The 20,690-nt window shown below is 40.4% G+C and overlaps 1 protein-coding gene across 2 annotated transcripts in view; it reads right to left on the bottom strand.

The window, feature by feature from the left end:
* The window catches only part of cntln (centlein, centrosomal protein), an 88,951-nt gene extending 71,764 nt beyond the window's left edge, over window positions 1-17,187 (bottom strand). The window contains exons 1-9 of one of the 2 annotated variants that reach the window (XM_034230240.1): window positions 16,866-17,187; window positions 16,556-16,643; window positions 13,346-13,434; window positions 11,192-11,276; window positions 8,135-8,272; window positions 7,052-7,222; window positions 4,418-4,551; window positions 3,471-3,633; window positions 2,044-2,322 (exon numbers count right to left, since the gene is read on the bottom strand). In XM_034230240.1, coding sequence (XP_034086131.1) covers window positions 2,044-2,322; window positions 3,471-3,633; window positions 4,418-4,551; window positions 7,052-7,222; window positions 8,135-8,272; window positions 11,192-11,276; window positions 13,346-13,434; window positions 16,556-16,636 — 1,140 coding nt within the window. In that variant the 5' untranslated portion in view covers window positions 16,637-16,643; window positions 16,866-17,187. The remainder of the gene's footprint in view (window positions 1-2,043; window positions 2,323-3,470; window positions 3,634-4,417; window positions 4,552-7,051; window positions 7,223-8,134; window positions 8,273-11,191; window positions 11,277-13,345; window positions 13,435-16,555; window positions 16,644-16,865) is intronic. The other variant, XM_034230241.1, reaches the window with a different exon arrangement.
* Window positions 17,188-20,690: the final 3,503 nt, after the last annotated feature.

The raw sequence follows: 20,690 nt of genomic DNA, 5'->3' as shown, positions 1-20,690 counted from the left end.
GTTAAGTCTTGTTACGCTTCCTGCAAAGAGTTAACTTGACTTAAGACAGAGGAGCGCAGACAGTCAGTCTTAGTGCACAGCATGGAAGTATAACACACAATGTGTTATTCCTCTCACTCACGCTCCTCCTTTATTCCGCTCCCCCCAAAATCCACTGCAGGAGGGGTGTTCAAAGCAGTCGCTCTGGTCCATATGCAAATGAACGCTGCATCTCCCCCCTTTGCTCCCGTTGCGATCAGCACTTTGATCACCTCCAACGGTAACTTCCACCAAAACATTTAAAATTAAAATCAAATCTGCCTTAACAACCTGAGCATTAGAATTTAACAGGTGTTCGGGAGGAAGTTGTTACAGAATTTGCGATTATGTGCTCGGATACACACACCTTGAGTCGAACACGCAGACACTCATACGCACAACCTGTCAGGGAAATTACAGAGTGGGAAACAGAAAGCCCTCCTGACTGAGTGCTATACCTTGGGATACCTTGTGTTCGCTTTGATGTCAGTAGGTAAGAAAGTTAAAGAAACAAATCAGCCAGACAGCAGCTACATGTGTTCAGTAAACAAAAGTTCATATCAATTCTTTGCATACGTTATTATTATAAACACGGTACATTTTGTAATTACGTCCCTGCCCTGTGAGGGGTTGTTTCACTTTGACCTGGGTGAGGAAGAGAAACGGGGTAGAGTGCTTAGCTTGATAAAGTCAAGCACATATACAGTGTATACATGCACACACGCATGCACCATACCACATTACACGCAGCACTAACTGCATCTTCTCTAAATGTAGTATTAATTACTGGGGGAACACTGCAGTATGGTATTTAATTACGGGCTAAATTATCCATTTATATTTCACCGCTGGTTAAATGAACAGGGTTAAGTGAGACGGGGCGATTGTAACTCACTTAACCTTTGAGCTGATATCTCTTAACTTCCAGTCTGGGGCCAGCCCTGTCAGAAAATATCAACCAATCAAATGAAACAATTAAAGTCTGTAAAGGCAGAGAAATTACTCAACTGCTGCACAAACATATGATCTTCTGCTGCATCGGCTACGGAGGTGTTTTAAATGCAAGAAGATGTATTTTTGAAGGGAGAGTCGTACTGCGGAACAGATTGAGAAACTTAGTATAACAAGTTCAGGGCCGTACAATGTTGATGGAATACGATTATTATGTTATACAGAAGCTACTTGTTACTATTCCAGTCGTTGACACTGTGTGGTCCACGAAACACCGATCACCATATCATTAAGAGTTGTTAAAGCCCATTTAAAATGTGGCTGTAGCATTGACTTTAAACTAGAGCCTATATTGCCTTGGGGTGACAGTTCAAAGGTAGAGAGCTAAAGCCAAACCCCTGCTGACTAACAGATGTAGAACTGTAACTCCAACATCATCTTCAAAAACATAACTGGGCTCCAATTAAATCACCTCTCTCCGTCTCTTATCTGTCTTTGCTGTCTGACGCGAGTGTGTTAAAAGGACTTCCAGGTACTTGGGTGGGAGGATAGGAAGGAGATAGATGAATGAAGTCAGAGTGCATGTGTGCTCAGGACAGAGCGATGGAGAAGATCAGATAGCTGACATGAAAGACGCTGGTGCTTAGAGAGATGGATAGATCAAGGGTGAAGTAGAGCGATATTAACAGAATGATTCTCAGTTCAAGACCACCACCACCACAGGCCATGCTGGGGCTTGTCGGTCATTACTGTTCCTTCTTATCCACATTCACATCGCTGTCTCTGCACCTTAGGACAATTAGACACAAGCTCCAAACAGATGATTGAGAGGAGTATCATATATATCGTGTTTATTATCTAAAATGACTTAGATATATAACGCAGCGAAGCTCATGCATACATATGTTGTTGTCCGTACCCACACACATGCATATATGTAAATATTTAAGTTGAACAACTTCTACAGCAGAGTAGGCCTCACAGAACGAAATTGTTAGAGCCTGGAGTTGTGATGCACTTTCAAAAGACAGGGCATCTGTGGGAGAGAGGGAGAAGAATAAAAAGCGTGCTTACCTTAAAGTTAGTTTGTCTGTTTGACGAGAAAAGAGGTGTGTGTTGAGCCTGTTGTTGTTGATGTTGTTGCTGCAGTTGTTGCTGTTGCTGCTGCTGTAGTTGTTGATTGTGTTGCTGCAGTTGTGTGTGTTCTTGCTCCTGCTGCTGTGCCTGAGCCTGGAGCTGCAGGATGTGTTGGTCCCTCTCATCCAGCAGGCCACTCAGCTTCTGGTGACTCTGACGCAGGTCGGCCTCACTAGAGATGAGGGCCTGGTAGCACTGACTCAACTCCTTGTACAGCTGTCAACAAACACAAACAGGACAAAAGGGTTAGGAAACAGGGCAGGAGGGAAGGTGAAGAGGCGAGGGACGGGGGTCACGTCAACGAGAGATGGGATGTCAAATGGAGGAAGACGAGACAAAATCACTCTCGGTGACATGAAACCTGTCGTACATTTTCGTTTAGAACTGCAAAATGATGGCAACATTATACAGTTTATGTGGTTAATATTAAAATCACAGTTATTTATCACACATCATTTATTGATTTTAGGGGATAAATAATTGTATTGCCCTTACCCATTTAAATAAACAAAGCACTGTTTCTCACTTCCATGTTTTTCTACATTCCTGCCAATGTACAAACCTCTGCAGCTAAATAAAACGGGTTCTTTTTCACAGTCCTATAAGCAAAATATGAACAACATTCCAGCACTGCCTACAATTTCATGATGTGCCTTTATTACTGATATTAATCACATGTTTGTGTCAAGACAGGACTTCAAAGACTTGCACAGATTTGTCACCTGAATTCAGTGCATTTCAATTATGCTTGTCAATTCTCTTATGTTTATTACTCTGCTACTCTATAGTGAAGCCACAACATTCAGGACGTCGGACACCCACGCAATTTAAAGTTCGTCAGTATTGCATTGGATCATGTTCATTTAATTTTTTTTAGAAGCCAGAATAGTGAGTTAGAGATCTCTGTGTGATCCATTGTGCAGCCTATTTCATATATAGATGTTTTCTTACTTCCATAGTAATTGAAAATAAATATGCTGAGATCATTGAAGTCGGCACAAAAAGGAAAATCGGTAGGAGAAGAAAAGAAGGTAGTATGACGTCAGATAAATGTTCCTGAAAATTGATGTTTTATGACTCATAATTGCCCTAAATGTCTCTGAACCCCCTTCCAGTGTAGTGCAGGGTTAGGCACAGTGGTACAGTCATCAGACAGAGCGGTGGAAGACTGAGAACCACTTGACAGTAATGTGATACAGCGAGAAAAGTCCTTTTTTTGGCACTAGTCAAATAATTGTAGGTTACAGCTAGCCTGGCAATAAATCACCGCAGCGGGTGCAGCCTGAACTGAGTGCAACAAAGTGGTTATAATAATGATGAGTTTGAGGTTTGGCTTGCGTGTCCTTGTGTGTCCTTGTGTGTACCTTCTGATAGGAGGTGGTGTCAGCAGTGTGTGCCTCTTCCTGGTTCCTCAGGACTCTCTGAGTGTCCAGGTTCAGTCCTTCCAGTTGCTTTATCAGATTGCTCTGCTCCGCTGCGTGCTGTGTGCTCTGTCTGTACAGAGTCTGCACCTCTGCAAACTCACAACTACACAAACACACAACGTGTTATACACATTCATACTGTACCTGTGCTGTGACTGTTAAAGCAAAGACCTTGTTTATCAACACAATAAAAAGCATTGACATTAGTTCTCGATATATAGACTGAAATCTCCATGTCCACGTTTTGGATGTCATTCAAGTAAGAAAAAAATATATATATTCAATTTTCTAATTAAAATAAATGTTTAGATGTCACTCACTTCAAAAAAAGTCCCCACACTGAAAAAATAAATACATTTTAGGGTGAACTGGGAGAATGATTTTCAGTTATTCCGTTTTTTGTTGTTGTTGTAACTTATAGGAATATCACCATCTACCTAGCTGAAACCCTAAGAAGGGTCGGTTCTCCTGATGTGACACGTCAGAGTGCGTCTGGTATTAAAACAGAAAAGTAGTTAAAAAAGGTTGAGATTACCACTAAGGCTGCTACGGTTCTCACCGTTTTTTTTATCATATCGACTAAAGCTTAGCCAAAGCCTGCCCTGTTTCCCTTCCCTCCTTCTTTTAAAGCACATCCACTATGCAGGGCTTATCAAGTGGCTTTAGATGAGCCAGAGCGGAAGAAATCTGTGTCACCCCCAAGCCTCACAACGTAGCGAGCAATATACTAAATGCTGCTCACAGTAACCCAAGTGAAGAAATGCCTACACTGCACCGATGTATTATTTTTTGAGCTAATGAAATGACCCCAACAAAACGTAGGTCTGTTATAACAACAAAACAGACAGCGAAGTGCATTGGGCGATGCTTAAGTTGGAAGGGCTCACCGAAGTTGATTGAGTTGCCCCTCTTTTGCTGCCACCTCCTTCTCTTTGGAGGAAAGCTGAGCTGTTAGACTGCTGCTGTGGCTCTGTGAGCTGGACAACTCCTGCCAGGCATTGTGCAGCTGCTCTTCCAACTTCTGGAGTAAAACAAAAGTAAAGACAGTTCATTTCTGTTTCAGGAACGGAGCTCATAGCATTACATGTGTTTGCAGTGGATTGAAGATTAGGCCATGTTAACACAGACTAGTGAGGTTGTTTACGCTATACTTAAATCAAAGACGTTTAATTTGATATTGGGATAAAGCGTAAATGTTGGATTTAAAACATTTCAGACATGTTATTTTTAGTCAAATATGATCCCTCAAACTTACACATGTAACTACATTGAATGTGCATTGGGATGCGAGCACTGTCAAAACACTTGTAAGCACAAAGCATCAGTGTGGCGAAGCAGGTTCAGTAAAGACGGAAGCGGAGGACTGCAGCTGCTGCGCCTCTTTCGCTGTGCGGCAAGTGTAGGCAAGGTGTTAGTGACAGCTTTTTCCTAATAAGAAGAAACCATTAGAGCATCTAACACACAAAGGTCCTCAAAACCTGACAGATTCAATGTAATTAAAAAAGCATTTCACAGGGCCCCAATCAACCATATGCACAATTAATTAGTCTTCAGCAATTACCAGAAAGGATACTTACTGTGTGTAAGTGCATAAAAAGCATGTTGTTTGGTGTCTATATATAGTAAGACATATGTAATAAAAGAAAAAAACTAAAGTAACTTATTGCAGGAAAGGTGTACATGTGTCAGGGTCAAGCAGCTTCCTATTAAGTTGTAAAATAAGGAAACCAATAAGGTGGATCAGTAAATATGTATCAGCTTTAGGGCTATCACATTGTGTTTTTTTTATTTTGTCCACTCTGTAGCTGTATTTGATCTATGCATGCACTGGATTACATTATCAATTCCTGGACAAATCTTCGCTATGTAAAACAAATTGGCGAGATGTATCCGCCGCACACCCCATGATCTCCATCTCCATCCCTCAAATTAAGTATGATACAGAAAACGAGGAACAGGTGGAGTGTCTTAGGCTGTGATGGATGCGCATAGACTAGTTGCTGGGCTCCATCCTGTCCAAGTGTAATTACTCTGCTGCCCTGACTTATTCAAGACTTCCTGTCTGACTCCGTTTGACTAGTGTAGCGATTAGTCAACAAGGAAAAGGGAAGAGGGGGGGCTCTTATGTGTCTTATGGGACTACTGTAAGGGGGGGGGCAAGAGGTGGCAGTTTGAAATGAAAACTGCTCAGGACTTTGTGATTTGTATTGGTTGAGTGTTGAAAAGAAACCCTGCTGTCGCTGTGTAATGACTGTATTTTCTCATGTCCACAGAGAAGGGCAGTCTCGATTAATACCAATGACTGTAGAAATGGAAATTAACTGATTGCGTTTTTAAGGGATAAAGTCCTACAAGAACTACAGACACCAACACAATAGCCTCATCCCAATACCCTCCTCGACTCCTCTCTTCCCCTCCTCCGGGACTTGACCCGGAAATCGATCAAGACACGCCATGTTGAAGGACGTCCCAATAGCTGAAATGCACATGGAGGAGTCGAGGAGGGGTGAGGGAGGAGGGGTGCGGGAGGAGACGAAAGGGAGGATACACGCGAGCAGACAACGCGGAAGTGTTTTCACTACTCGTGTATAAAAGCCCCGCCCCCACCTTCACAGCTGGTCGATTTCAACAGAGGAAAACCGACAACTGGAAGATGAGTGGAAAAGCGTCACATAAATGTATAAGTGCTCACAGCTCCGTGGGAATTATTATGTGCAATTCATTTCTAAAAGGCTTTCACATTACTATAATTATATTTTTATTTAAATGTAGGCTACATTTTACACCAAAACGGAACACAAAAGCAGGACCAACCATCAGACATTGAATTACTTGACTAACAAGAGAAAGATTCATTCATTTAAATAAATATTTAACAACAAATGGGCCGGTTCTAAGGGGTTATTCAGTTAAACCCGATGAGAGGGGATACATCTGTGCACATGTCATCATTAACAGACGTCTTTAAAAGTGACGTTTGAGTGAACGAGGACATCCCAATTAATACCTGAGGACTCCTCTGTCCTCGCGTCACCTCCTCGTGTCTCTCGCTCGCATCTTACGGAGGCGGAGCTAAGACGCAAGGAAGGGAAGCGAGTGAGGGAAAGGAGGAGTCGAGGAGGGGTATTGGGATGAGGCTAATGACTTCCCAAAAGTTCCTTTCAGTTCTGGTCAGCTCAATTCATTTTTTAACCCAACCAACGAAAATAGGTCTCCCCATGTTGAATTATAATTTTTTATTCCTTTGAATATGGTCTTTGCATATTTAAATTGTGTGCTTTTCCACAGAGTTCTTTTTATATTCACATGCTGAGGAGGAAAGGGTATGAGGGATCAGAGAGTTCAAGGTGTGCAAAAGAAAGGGAAAGCGAGAGGATGGAGCCCTTCCTGTATAACTTGGTGTATGTGTGTGTGTGTGTGTGTGTGTGTGTGTGTGTGTGTGTGTGTGTGTGTGTGTGTGTGTGTGTGTGTGTGTGTGTGTGTGTGTGTGTGTGTGTGTGGACTTGTCCCTTTGTCCGTACCTTGACTCTGTCCTGGGCAGCATCCCTCTGGATGTTGGCTTGCCTCTCCTTCTCCTCCAGGTCAGCTCGCAAGGCGGCCCAGCGGGAGGTTAATCCCTCTTTCTCCTCCTCTTGAGCCTTCACCACCTGCCGCTCGCCTTCTTCTTTCCTCCTATACTCCGTCTTCATTTCCTGAATAAGAGAGATGTGTGTGTGTGTGTAAGGAGGAGAGTGGGGGGTCATGAGTGCCAAATAAACAATGGAAAACAGAAAAAGACAAAGTAGAGATTCAAAGTGAGAAAATGAAAAAGAAAGATGGAAAAGTACAAAAAGAGAAGCAACCCATGGGGTTGGGGCTGAAATGAATATGTAAACAGTGGAGTGTCTTTTCTGCGGGAGCCCCCTGCATGGGCCACTGATTGGCCAAGGTCACTGGTGCCGTATGACTGAGCCCGCCAGCCAGATGTTGGCTGCTGTTGGCCGAGCCGTGCCTAGAGAGCTGGGCTCCTGCAGGTACAGGCGCCTGTGTGTCCGCTTTAATGACAGGCTCCTAATGAGAATGCTGCTTTCTGCAGGACCCATTAGACTCAACCTAGGTCTCCTTTGATGCTGTCCCCCACAACTTCTCGCCATGAGACCTCACCATGAACGTGTAAGAATCATTCCTTTATCAATTAATCATAGCCAGGTCCCAACTAAGCATAATTAGGGAGAAGCCACACCATCACACGCACACTTTTTCACTTTCCCCCACTGAAGCAGTCATTAAGTATTTATCTGTTAACAACCTGCTACCCTCTCTCTCTCTCCCTCTGTCTCTCTCGCACACACACATTTCCCAGTTGTTAAGTATTCTCTGTTGTCAGTAGTAAGAGGGGAAGCTCAAAGCAAGAAAGGGTGAGATATGGCGAGGGCGGAAAGCGGGAGGAGAGACACAAAGACATAGAGATTGTGTTCCAGAGGGCTGAGCAATCCTCTGTCTCTTCTAAACGACTAATGCCTGTGGCAGTAGCCCAGTGGGACTTGTCGTGTTCAGTGTCACACAGAAAATAGACTTCTTGACTCTTAAGGCCCAGACTGCCACAGAACATTTGTTCCACCTGCCTTAAGTTCCTGAGTGTTATTGACCAGTTGTTCACGCAGGGCTGTCAGCTCCTTCTTCATTAGGGAACTCTCCTCGTCCACTGTCGCAGTCCTCCTCTGTGAGAAGTTGTTCATCTCCTGCTGCTGCCCTGTCACTCTCTGTGGCAGACGGCGACACAGAGAGAGAAGAAAACAAAAGCCCCCCCGGGTTACATTATGGACTTTAGAAACTCTGAGCAAACAGAGTAACTGGATTGTTTTCTAGATTTGTCAAACATTACATCCTAATTGCTTCTGTAAAAACCTGTGATCATTTTTTAATGTGTTGCAACAGAAATATATATATTTTCGATAATGAAGATATTCTGCCAATCTAGCTTAAAATCTTTGGATATTTTAAGAATAAGAAAATTATGAAATCATTCGAATGTTCTTATGTCCCATGGTAATGTCAGTTAGTCTTGTTTTGTCTTAGTAACAATCCCACACCTAAACATATCCAGTTTACTATATTGTTACAGAAGGGAAAGCCACACATTTTCACATTTAAGAACCAGGAATCGGCAAATTATCTTGGCATTTTTGTTGGAGAAAACAGTGGGCTGATTAATTCAATGAATAATGAACATATGATATGCATAGCTTTAACTCGAAAGCTACCACACAATATTAAGATGTTGTTACTGTGCGTCAGAAAATATCATAAAGCTCCATGATGAACAATTGAATAATTTACAAGGTTGATCAAACCAGAGGCCAGCAGAAAATGTTCAATGATTTTAATGACCAGCCACTTTTGATGCTGGTATGTTGACTTCATGTTTTTTGGCAGCCTTTGTGGCGTTAGTATTAGGAATCTGGCCTGTTAACACTGTATCAGATGGGGTTTGGCATTGGCTGGTAATCCACAGCCTTGTGCGGCGGGTACACCCTCCTCTCAAGTAACACTGTGCTCTGGGATGCAATTAATTGCCATGTTGAGGGAAATCGCTCAGATATATCCAGATAGCGGATTTAGCGTTCCTCGCTACTCCTAGCTCGCCGTGCTAAGAACAGAGGGGCTTTAATAGAGATTTATACTGGAGAGCAGAAAATAAATTCAAACGTTGATAATGAGGTAGGCGAGAACAATTTGAACCCCAGTAGTGCTCAATTGATAGAGGAGGGAAAAAAAGGGGGGGCCCGCCAAGTTAAGAGGTCTAGGACAGAAAGATTAGCATTTGAAAATTCCCAGTGCAGTTAAAATATGAAAGCTAATTATGTTACAAAACTGGAAAGGAGAAGTGAGGGAAAGTATGGAAGAAGAAAAAACATCATGAAAGTTGGAAAGTGGAGATATTAAGAGGAGAGTAAGATCCCGTGTGGACTCATCACTTCTCCAAAAAAAACTGGAAAAACCAATGAATCAATGTTTGGGTGTGAATGGCTGGAGACTGTGGAGGAGATGATGACCATCAGAGGGCCGAGTGACACAGCACGGAGCTCAGTGCTGTTAATGGGGCTCTCAAATAGCCTGTACGTTTCATTAGCAGCAGTTCAGAGAGGAGAACAAGTCACCTTTGAAACACATAGAAAATACAAGCATGCAAGAATGAAAAATGTATAATTATTGTAATATTTTATTCGTTTTTTTCTTTGAAAGCCACTTGGGAAATCATCAGATCAGCTGCATAATAATAAACTCTTAGTGCAGGAAGTTTGTTCAGAAATGTTTCACGCTGAAGGCAGGGGTAAAGTTGTCAGGAAAAGTCAAAGAACGTGTAGATACTTATGCAATTAGCAGTTTTAAGTTATTTTCCAGCCAGTTATTAGTAATACTAACAGATACATTAATGCAGATCAATATAAATGTCTGTTCACTAAAGTCTCGTTAAAATCAAACTGACTTCAGTGAGATTTATTTTACATTATTTGAGGGAAAGGGTCATTTCTAAAGTGGCTTTTGAAGTACAAAACAATTCATTTTATTTGGTTTGATATTGCAATAGCAGGCCTAAATAAAGAGGCCACTTTTAACTTGCCCTTTATATAATTGCACGAGCAAATGGCTCAAAACTCAATGTGTTATTAATAATTATGACTTAAATTAAAGCAACTACAACCGTTTGTCTTTGTACCTTTTTAGTCTTTTAATATTTGTGAGGAATCTGTGAGAATCTGTGAAAAAACGGCACTATTTTTGCTGATTGTACTGTTTTACTACTCGGAAACTAAAAGGCCAAGATATTCCAATGAAATAAAGTTTGTATCTTGTGTTCATATGAGTTAATGCTATAGCTACTGTATCGACTGGATGGAGTTAAGATGGCTGAGGAGGGTAAAAAACACTGGCAAGCTGATGACTCCATTACAGCTTCAGTCTCATTAGGAACGAACAGGATTCTGGATGAGGGATGCTAATGAAGGAGACTGACAGATGCTTCAGTGGAGGGATGATGATTTGGAGTCAATTACATTAGTGATGTCATTATCGTCAGCCATCGTACCATCAAGACATATTACTCAGAGGGTAATGCTAAAGAAAGCAGGTAAGAGAGAGAACGAGTTTTAGGTGGTTCTTATTTGTTATATGTAGTATTTTCATTTATGAAAGCACAGAAAAAGCTAAAGTAGACAGTGACAAATGTAAAAATCCTAACTAAATCAAATTGTTTCAGTGAAAGACATACACCAGCAAAGACATCAAATCAAATCTTGTTATTAGAAAGTCAGATAATAAAAAAGATGTCTGGAGATTTAGTTAAGAGAATTCGGTTTGAAGAAATGAAAGGGAAATACCAATCTTCTGAACTTTTAGACCAAGTGTTTAGAAAAGCATTTTATTTCCAGTAGCTTCAACGGAGCTGATCATTGGCCAAACGCATATGTTTGGATTCAGTCAAAAGTAATTCGGTAATTGTCTTTATGAACATAATCTGATTTGTACTTATTGAGACATCCAATTGCTTACAACTAGAAGCCTCGCTCAAGTAAATATTTCCCACCATGTTGAATTATGTCCATCATGAATGTATCTAATATCTAACAGACATTCGCTTAACACAGCACGTTGCAGTTGGTTAGACCAGAGTACTTTACCTGCTCCAGCTCCTGTATCTTGTAGTCTTTGGTCTGGAGGATCTCCAACACTTTCCTGTCCTTGATCTCAGCTTTGTACTTCTCACTAGAGGAAACCGAAAAGTAAAGGAAATAGGCGTGTGTCCAATCAGATCTACAAAGGAGTGACCCGAGGCTATTGGTTTACATGTATATCCTCAAAGATGTACAGATAACAGGCCTTTCCTTTATATCACAGTGGATGAACAGTAGAGAAATAAAGACATGCCTTCAAAGTACTATATAACATGTGTTAAGTTGTACTTTCCAACTTTAAGTGTACAAGCTGCACTGTAACAGTCTTGTAAAATGTACATTTCCTATTATGAATGTATAACTCATTGTGCATCTGCTGTACTTGCCAAATAAAGAATGCCCCTTTATGTTGCATTGAATAGGAACATCACTTCTTTGGGAGCTACTGTACTATTCTGCTACTTCATCAAACTCTGAACTTTTCTCTCCTGCCACCTAACACCTCTTTTATCACAATGAACTTTAAGGGAGACAAAAACAAGGCATCAATGTGGGACCTGTTTGTTTCAACTGCTTTAGGCCACCAGGGGCCACCCATTCCCTCCACCCATCACCTGCTCCTTCTACACCTCCCATCTGCAGGGCCCTTTTCTCTCGTCTCTGCGCCTCTTCTGATCAGCCTATCCCCTGGTAGACACTGAAATAAGCATCTGGTGTCCCGGGAAGAGCTGGAACGCAGGCTGGCCTAGCTACATCTCCTTGTATATTGGGCTGTGTTCGCCATGTCCTGAGCAACCAACCAACCACTCTACAAGATCCTCACAGGAAGGGGAGGGGAGGCTGAATGGCAGTTCCCAGCGGGCACCAGCGCTTGACTGGAGTCGACACAATTACCATGTCAATATCCTCCTGCGCATCAGGTGATACAATACACATACACTCTCTGGGTGCATGTTCCCCCACGAGTCTCAGCGGACCCACATACTTTGATGGGTTTCCTATGGGGCTGTAAAGGAACTGAAGAGGGTGTGGAGAACGAATGAGAGGCACAGGTATTCTCTCCTCGCTGCTGCACTGTGCTTTACCCCTATTAACGGTCTACTAACAACTGACAGACCTCAACATGTACATGATATGCACCCCTGATAGAGAAGATATCATTCTTAGGTATCCCCAACAGGAAAGAGTCAGTCAAAAACTAGGTCCAAGTTTTGAGTTGAACTGGGCAATGACTGCAATGAATGAGTCACTACATTAGAACAACTCTTAGTATAGGAGGTTGGAGAATGCTGTAAAATGGTCAGAAACAGACAAATTAGTTGTTATAATTTGTCTTCGTGCCAGCCAATAGTTTAATTCTAATAAAAATGATCTTAATGCAGACTATTTTCAGTTAACCAAAGCCTTGTTAAAATCAAGACGGATTGAGTGGGACGTAACAACGTTTAACATCTTTTGATTGGACCCTTCTAAAATATTCTTAAAATTAATTTCCTTTCTGATGTGGCATTCAAAAGGCAAAATAATACTTTATTTGTGCATCATATGCAATAGCAGACCTTTCTTATAGAGACAAAATAAATAGACCACACTTTACTTTTGCCGGTGATGATGAAATTAGAGCAACTTTTGCATTCATTTGAACATATCTTAGTGGAATGAAAACAACCAATGTCCAAACTGCAGTGATACACCAGTATATATTTAAAGCCAAATATTTGTTTTCCTAATGGGGAGGAATATATTTAATGTATCCAACTGTGCATCACCTGGGAACAGGCCTGAGCCCTTCTGAAAGTTCCCATGCCACTGTGTTTGGTGTAGCTTAGCCACGCCGCAAAAGAGGTCATATTCAATCTCACAATTTATCCGATAAAGACAAGTATTTGGCAGGAGTGTTTCAACGGTCCAGAATGGGTGCAGACAGTGTAGGAGGAGTGTTTTCATTAAAAGGGTTTCCATGGTTGAACTGCTAGACCGGGGATAAGAAGGCTTAAATCAGCATCTGCACCAGATTTCGTCGTAACCCCAGTAGAATGGCCGAGGTGCCTTAAACACCCCTTGAACGACTTTCACACATATTTCTCTTCACTGGTGAGATAAAGGAATGTTCAGCTATTGAGCCTCTCAGGTAGCAATTTGAAAGATAAATCTACTCACCGCTCAACCACCAAACTGACAGCCTGGGTCAAGTCTGGATTTGCCACTTGCAGGCGTTTCCATAGGGACCACACAAACTCCTTGTCTGCCTGTGAAAATAAAGGAATCAGTGAGAAAAACAGCTGTTATTCTTAATTGAGATAAATTACTTTTGATACATTTGTCTCAAAATGCAAATTGGCCGAGAGGAAAGCCACGGCACATCTCTGCTTTTACTCACTGGAAAACAAACAAATAGGATTCTCAGGGACATTAGCATACGACAGAAGGGGTAGCCAATCAATAATTTAAATATTTTGTACAAAATAGTTTCTGATCTGGCCTGCCCTCTCTAATCATGATCTGCTCTTAACAAGAATTTTCCTCGCTGAGATGTGACCTTCGACTCAAGGGGAGGCAGCATTGACACTTGTCATGATGCACTATTTATGACTGGGGAGAGCTGCGATCCGAATCAAAACACAGCAGTGGAGCTCGCATTTTCTGTATTAATCAATTGCGCTCCGGATATGTTTTCCTCTACAGCTCCAAAGTAACTAGCCCCAAAGAAACTCAAAACTGATGACAGAGACTCATCTTCAAGTAGAGAAACCCAGCCAGCCCCTGACACATTTCCAATTCAAATTGTCTCGCTGCTTTTTCAAACATTTTTAAGCTACATTACATTTAATGAGGGACATCTAAAAAGTACATTTTCTGACATTAAAAGACAGAATTATACCAAATCGGCTTAATATAAAATTATCTGATAAATTATGTTCACATCATCACAAGATAAAAGTCATCCCTCCCACTGGAATCTACTGGTCTCCAATTAGTACATGAATCTTAACCCCCTTTTCAAAAGTGTCTAATCAATTATTTACTAAAATGGCAGAAGCAGACCTTGATAAGACCATGAGCTGAACACATAAGTGGAAGGACTGTAAAGTCTCTGTGTGGAAGTGTGTGAGTGTGTATACAGATGGAGAGCGGGGTGAAGGAGGATAGAGATCTCACCATTCATCACTGCAATGCTACGCAGCTAACAAATTAAATTAAATAAGCATGGTGGATGAATAGAAATAGGTGGTCTCTCTCTGCCTGGCCTTTGGCTGCCATTAGCTGCTCCACAGACAAGTGTTCAGTCAGGACCCTCATCAAGATCCCTCCTCTGCCATATGTGTACTTAAAGATGCATTGAATGTGCGTTTGATGGTGGCTGAATTATTCATTTTGAATCTAGACACTGAAACACCATGGGCTAAACATACCAATGAAAGCATCTGGAATTCAGCCACATATTAAAAAAATTAGCATGGTCTAGTAGGAACATTTGCTGGCCCACAGATGAGACTCTTTGTAGTTAATGGCTGTCCTGAAGAACATCTTGCCAGAGACTTAAGACATCAGTAGTATTCAAATGGCACTCTGCACAGCTAAAGGTTCCTATTAGATCGACAGAATCACTGATGTTCTGCTCAAGACAAGACCACCATGATGGCTTCCACGTTCAATGTAGAGCAGCAACAACTGTCTAAAGTTAACAAGGAATTACTGATAAACTAGAAGTGTAATAATGTAGTGTTTTCTAACTTGCAGAAACATTTTGACACATGTTTTTACAATGAAAAGGTGTTCCTATTTGCTTGTCAAAAAGACGGAACTAGCACTATAAATAAATGTTATGAACAGCAGTTCTTTGTAGATTTGTTAGGTGAGCAAATTTCCCTCATTATACAATACATGTCCTTGAACAAACACTGGAAACACCTTAAAAATAATTCAGCAAGAACAATTACATGTATACGGTTTACAACAACATCTCATTTTAAAACACAAACAACGGTCTGAAAATATACACTTGCCTGTGACAGGTGTTAATAGAGTTTGCCTGGATGTGCAGTGCTATACAAGTTGGATACCTTGTATCTAAAGATATGAAGGTCTCTCTATCGAACTCTAGAAACTTCAAAAGTCAAACTTTATATCACAGGAAAAAAAGGTAACAGGCAGACATGTGGTTACAGCCAAAAAGCAACACGACAAATGTTCCTGCCACATGTGTCAGGTGGTATCTATAGTCTAATAAAAACTCAAATGTAACACATCTGCCAAACCCCACATCTGTCTACCTACCTGTATAGCAAGGTACTGTGAATATGCAAAGTGAGAAATGCTGGGCTAAGTTCTCTCATGTTATTAGGCACCACCTGGTGGTGAACATGCAAGGACACCCTCCCTCAATCACTGACTCACAAAGTGAAGATGAAAGCTTCTCTAGCATGCTCACAAGCCCTTTCTGTGTCTCTTTGTCTCTATTTACTAAGATAAAAAAGGCCATGGTGGATCTTTTTTTTCTCTCTCAAACGTGCCTTGGAAGCAGATATTTTCTGCTGACTGTTTACTAAAGTGTGGTCAGGTAATTGACATATATGTTTGCAGCTCAACAATAGCGACAACAAAACAATTAAAATATGTCTTATATAAATCTTTGAATAATACCGAAGTAAATCCCTGATAAAAGAAGAGGCTTTTACATTTTAACTGTCAGATGCTTCTCTTAATCTTAACATTATAAGCATTAGTTCTTAAAATTAGGGGAGGCGAAACAGAAACAGCTGACTAATATCATTTCAAGCAGCTTCTGTTATCTCACCAGAAACACTTTTATTTGTAAAGATGTTAGAAAATGACACATTATGCATGCATCTTGGGTGAAACATAGGTCCTAATCTGTTCAAAATACATATAATGGTTATCAAGACAAGAAATAGTTTGGAAGATACATTTTGGAAATGTTATAAAGTTCAAATGAATAGAAAAAGAAAAATATTGTTCATATGGTCAGACGAAATGAACCACACATGTTTGTGGTCATGACTACAGACCCAAATTAATATATGATCAAGAACCTTTTTTTTACACTTGTGAAAGCAATGTATATCACTCGTTGCATCATTGGGTTCATGAGAAGCGCAAATATGTGAAAATAACAGTTCATGTATAGCAGAAGAAGTATTCACATTGAGAGAAATATTGTCAACATGACTGGACATTTGCTGATTAGAAATCATGTATTCAGTTGACTTTGTATTGCAATGTTATGATATTGTGTTATTAAATAAGAAAGCAAGCCTTTGATTCCTAGTATAATACATCCTCCAGATAGTACATATCCAGCAGTGTGAGCACTTCCCTGTAAACAGAACACACGTTCATAGTACATACCTGGCATTGACATAACTCATCTGATAAACTGTTCACTTGCTCCTCCAAAACGAGGATGCGAGAGCTGTCTTTGGTGGACATGTTGGAGCTAAGAGGGAAACAAAAATAACAAATGAGGTCAGCTTGGATTGGAAACTTATGACAGTATATTATATAGTTACCAGGATGGAAGCCCCTTCGTATTTCAACGGAGATAACAAATAGGATCCGTACTCTTTATCTGACGTTAGCTTACGTTGGTTAACTTTACTTATAACATCAAGAGTTTATTTCAGTCGCAGAATGAGACTTAACAACGTTTGTCTCTTACCCGTTTCGATAGCTTCCTTACAGACGGATATCAACACTGTAGATAGAAGATGTACAGCTCTTAGCTATAACAACATAGTGCTGCTGTAGCTGTGTTTGCTAACGTTAGCCACTTCACAAACATTCATATTTTCAGTTCCTTGTCTGCCGTTGACAGTCTTCCGCGTTAAGTCGGAAGAACGTCACAGCATGCTTCAACGAGAGGGTTTACGTATCCATTAAAAGTACAAGTTGTTTCCTTTTCTCCAACAACTAAACAAACGTTATCAGTCAAACACACCGTTGTCAATAACGACCAAAACGCTTTCCTGCTTTCAAACAAGCCCGCTGTTTTCCGTTTCTCTCAGCGTCATCGTGACCACGTCATTTTACGACGGCTATGGGTGACATACGGCAGATTCACTGATTCCCAAACGTCCGTTAACAGTTTTTGGAACTATAAGAAGTCCCTATTTGTTTTTCAAGTGGTACTCAAAACAATAAGGATTTGTCTCTGCACTACACAATCTCATTGTATATTTTTGTATAATGACAATAAAGGCTTTCTATTATATTATTCTTCTTATTGTGGAAAAGGGTGACTATTTTGTCACTATCACACACCCTAGTTTGTTTTCTTTTAATAAGGACACTGAAATAAAGACGAAATAATCTTATAAAGTAGCCTATCTACACATGTTTCAACAAAAATCATCAACTGTAAACTTAACTTTATAGTGGATATACTTTTTGATTATTAACAATCACAAAGCCTACAGTTGACTAAATTATGGGGATATACTCTGCGTTTCAATACCAGCATTAATATTGAATATATCATTGAATTTAACATGATATACAGTAGCCTATATGTAGGCTATATTATACTATATTAATGTGGATTATTGTTTTTGTGACAAACGATCGTGATTTACTTTTATATGAATAGAGAAGTTGATATAACATTGCCCTGGTGGTGACTCCTTGAATCCGCCTATATGCCCCACTGGGCTTTCATCAGCAGTGGATTTTAGCTGACCAAGACCGACTCTGAGCCACGATTAAGATCAAGACCACACCGCCATGGGTCATATATATTGGCTCTAAATTATGAAAAAGAAAATGTGCAACAAACGTATATGTAAAAGATGTATTAATAATCTAATGCTGTGGTGTGTGCAATGATCATCATGGTCATTTGTTTTCTCTTCCTACTGAACCAATTGCAGATTCAAGTTTCTGAGTCATGTTAATCAACTTTATACAATATTAAACACAACATATTTAAATACTTATAATATCAAAAATTCCTTCTGACATGTCAAAAACCACATCATGGTTTAATTAAATAATACATAATTAATATGGCTTAGCTGCTTTGGTTTCAGGGCCCTGATATAAGATAAGATAAGATAAAATAGAGCTTTATTGTCTCCCTTAGGAGAAATTTGTCTTGGGCATCGAGATAATACACATAAAACATTCAGGTCAATCAGTCATAGATACAGAACAGAGATCACATATCACATGGCAAAGAAACAAACAAGAAACATACAGACATATTATGCATAGCACTCTTTGGATCCAATAAAATCTCTCTGAAAAAGACCAATGGACATCAAGTCCCCTCCAAACATAATTATTAGGCCACATTCAAAATAATAAAATGTGTTTAAAGGGATTTTAATTGATTTTCTATCAACTGTTTAACATTTCATATCCCTGTGAAATATTTAATAAAACATTTTATGACAAACAATAAATACTTCACAGCTCTCTCTTTAAATCCTGAATGTGTAGACAATACAATTGTACGTCACTAATAATAAATATAACACCTTTGAATTATTACATTTGCGTTATGGGCCTTGTTGGGCACACAATACTTCTCAAGGAGATTATTCTGTATGTCAAGTCCATATTTAATTTATACAAAGCCTAAAAATAACAGAAGTGTTATTGAAAATCAAAGATAGAATATAAAACATATTTTCATCATCAGATAAATATCTCAATGTGTCAAAATTACAGTGACGCAAATAAAAAATGGCAACATATTGATGTTAGCGAAGTGTTGTGCAGCTTTTTTTACACACACACGCACGCGAGACTACTGCAACTCCCTCCTGGCTGGTCTACCTGCATGTGCCATCCGACCTCTGCAGCTCATCCAGAATGCAGCGGCTCGTCATGGTCTTCAACCTTCCTAAATTCTCCCACTCCGCTCCTCCGCTCCCTTCACTGGCTTCCGGTAACTGCTAGAATCCACTTCAAGACAATGGTACTTGCGTACCATGCTGCGAATGGATCTGGCCCTTCCTACATCCAGGACATGGTTAAACCGTACACCCCAGCACGTGCACTCCGCTCTGCATCAACCAAACGGCTCGCTGCACCCTCGCTGCGAAGGGGACCCAAGTTCCCATCAGCAAAAACACGTGGGTTTGCTATCCTGGCTCCAAAATGGTGGAATGAGCTCTCCATTGACATCAGGACAGCAGATAGCTTACACACACACCTTCCGGCGCAGACTGAAAACTCATCTCTTTCGACTCCACTTCGAGCAATAGAACTATTAACAAAGCACTTATATACTAATAAAGGACTGGCTTATCTAAAGCCAGTTGAGTAGCACTTGAAATGTTTTTGCTCTATGAAACCTGATGTACTTATATGATTCTGTTTTCCTCAAGTTTGTATTTTGTTGGTCGAACGCACTTATTGTACGTCGCTTTGGATAAAAGCGTCAGCTAAATGCAATGTAATGTAACACACACACACACACACACACACACACACACACACACACACACACACACACACACACACACACACACACACACACACACACACACACACACACACACACACACACACACACACACACACACACACACACACACACACACACACACACACACACACTATAGAATGAGGGTTCCCCTGAGTCTGCAAGTGCTGCTTTACAAGCCTATAAATCTCTGCTGTTATCAAAGCTCAACAGCCACACAAATGACACGAAGAGAAATGACATTGAGATATGATATTGATCTTTATGTGGCAGTTTATGTTTAAAATGTTGTTTTTCTTTTAATAGACACACTTTTACCTTGTCCCTGTTGATATTTGCAATCTTTATATGTTTTTAATGATCTGTTGTTAGACAAAAGGGTTGTGCAAATATATTTGAAATCTCTAAATCCTTAGTGGGAGCTATGAGAACTGGATGGAAGCAAGGAAAATGAACAAAGACGCGTGTTTGACATCTGTTTTGCTGGTGAGACAAGACAACTCCATATTGTGTGGCTAATGTACTTAAGTGTCCAGTCAGATTTGGAGCACAGGGTGAGAGGAAAATGAAGAAATATGAGGACTGGCACTCCTCTTCAGTCAGACAAATGTTGGTTCATCTGCTCCCTGCCTCACACACACATGAACACACACACAGATAGAGAAAAGATGCAATTGACTTAGCATGATTAGGCTGTTCCTTGACCCACGAACACTGCCTCTCATTAAGATCCTCATTTGCGGAACAATTTTAGAGGCAGTAGACTGGTACATAATGTGCAACATCTGCCTGCCCTCTGTTTCTTGTTCAGCCACACAAACTGACACATGGTATCTATGAATAAGCCCCACTTTCTCTCCCTCGTCATACTGTAATAAATCCATCATGTGTTTGCAACAGGGTTTTGTTTGGAATTTTGTCTCTGTAGTTTCACCTTATTTCATCTCTTAATAGAAACCTTGAAACAGTCTAATTAAGAGACATATCATCTGGAAAAAGGCGGTGTATAGAAAGTCAAATTAACACAATTCTCTGTAGGGAAGCTGGTATCTCAAA

This window comes from Gymnodraco acuticeps, unplaced genomic scaffold (genome assembly GCF_902827175.1).
Source record: "Gymnodraco acuticeps unplaced genomic scaffold, fGymAcu1.1, whole genome shotgun sequence".
NCBI classification, from domain to species: domain Eukaryota; kingdom Metazoa; phylum Chordata; class Actinopteri; order Perciformes; family Bathydraconidae; genus Gymnodraco; species Gymnodraco acuticeps.
The sequence above is the reverse complement of the archived record's forward strand: the minus strand, read 5'-3'. Positions and strand labels throughout refer to the sequence as shown.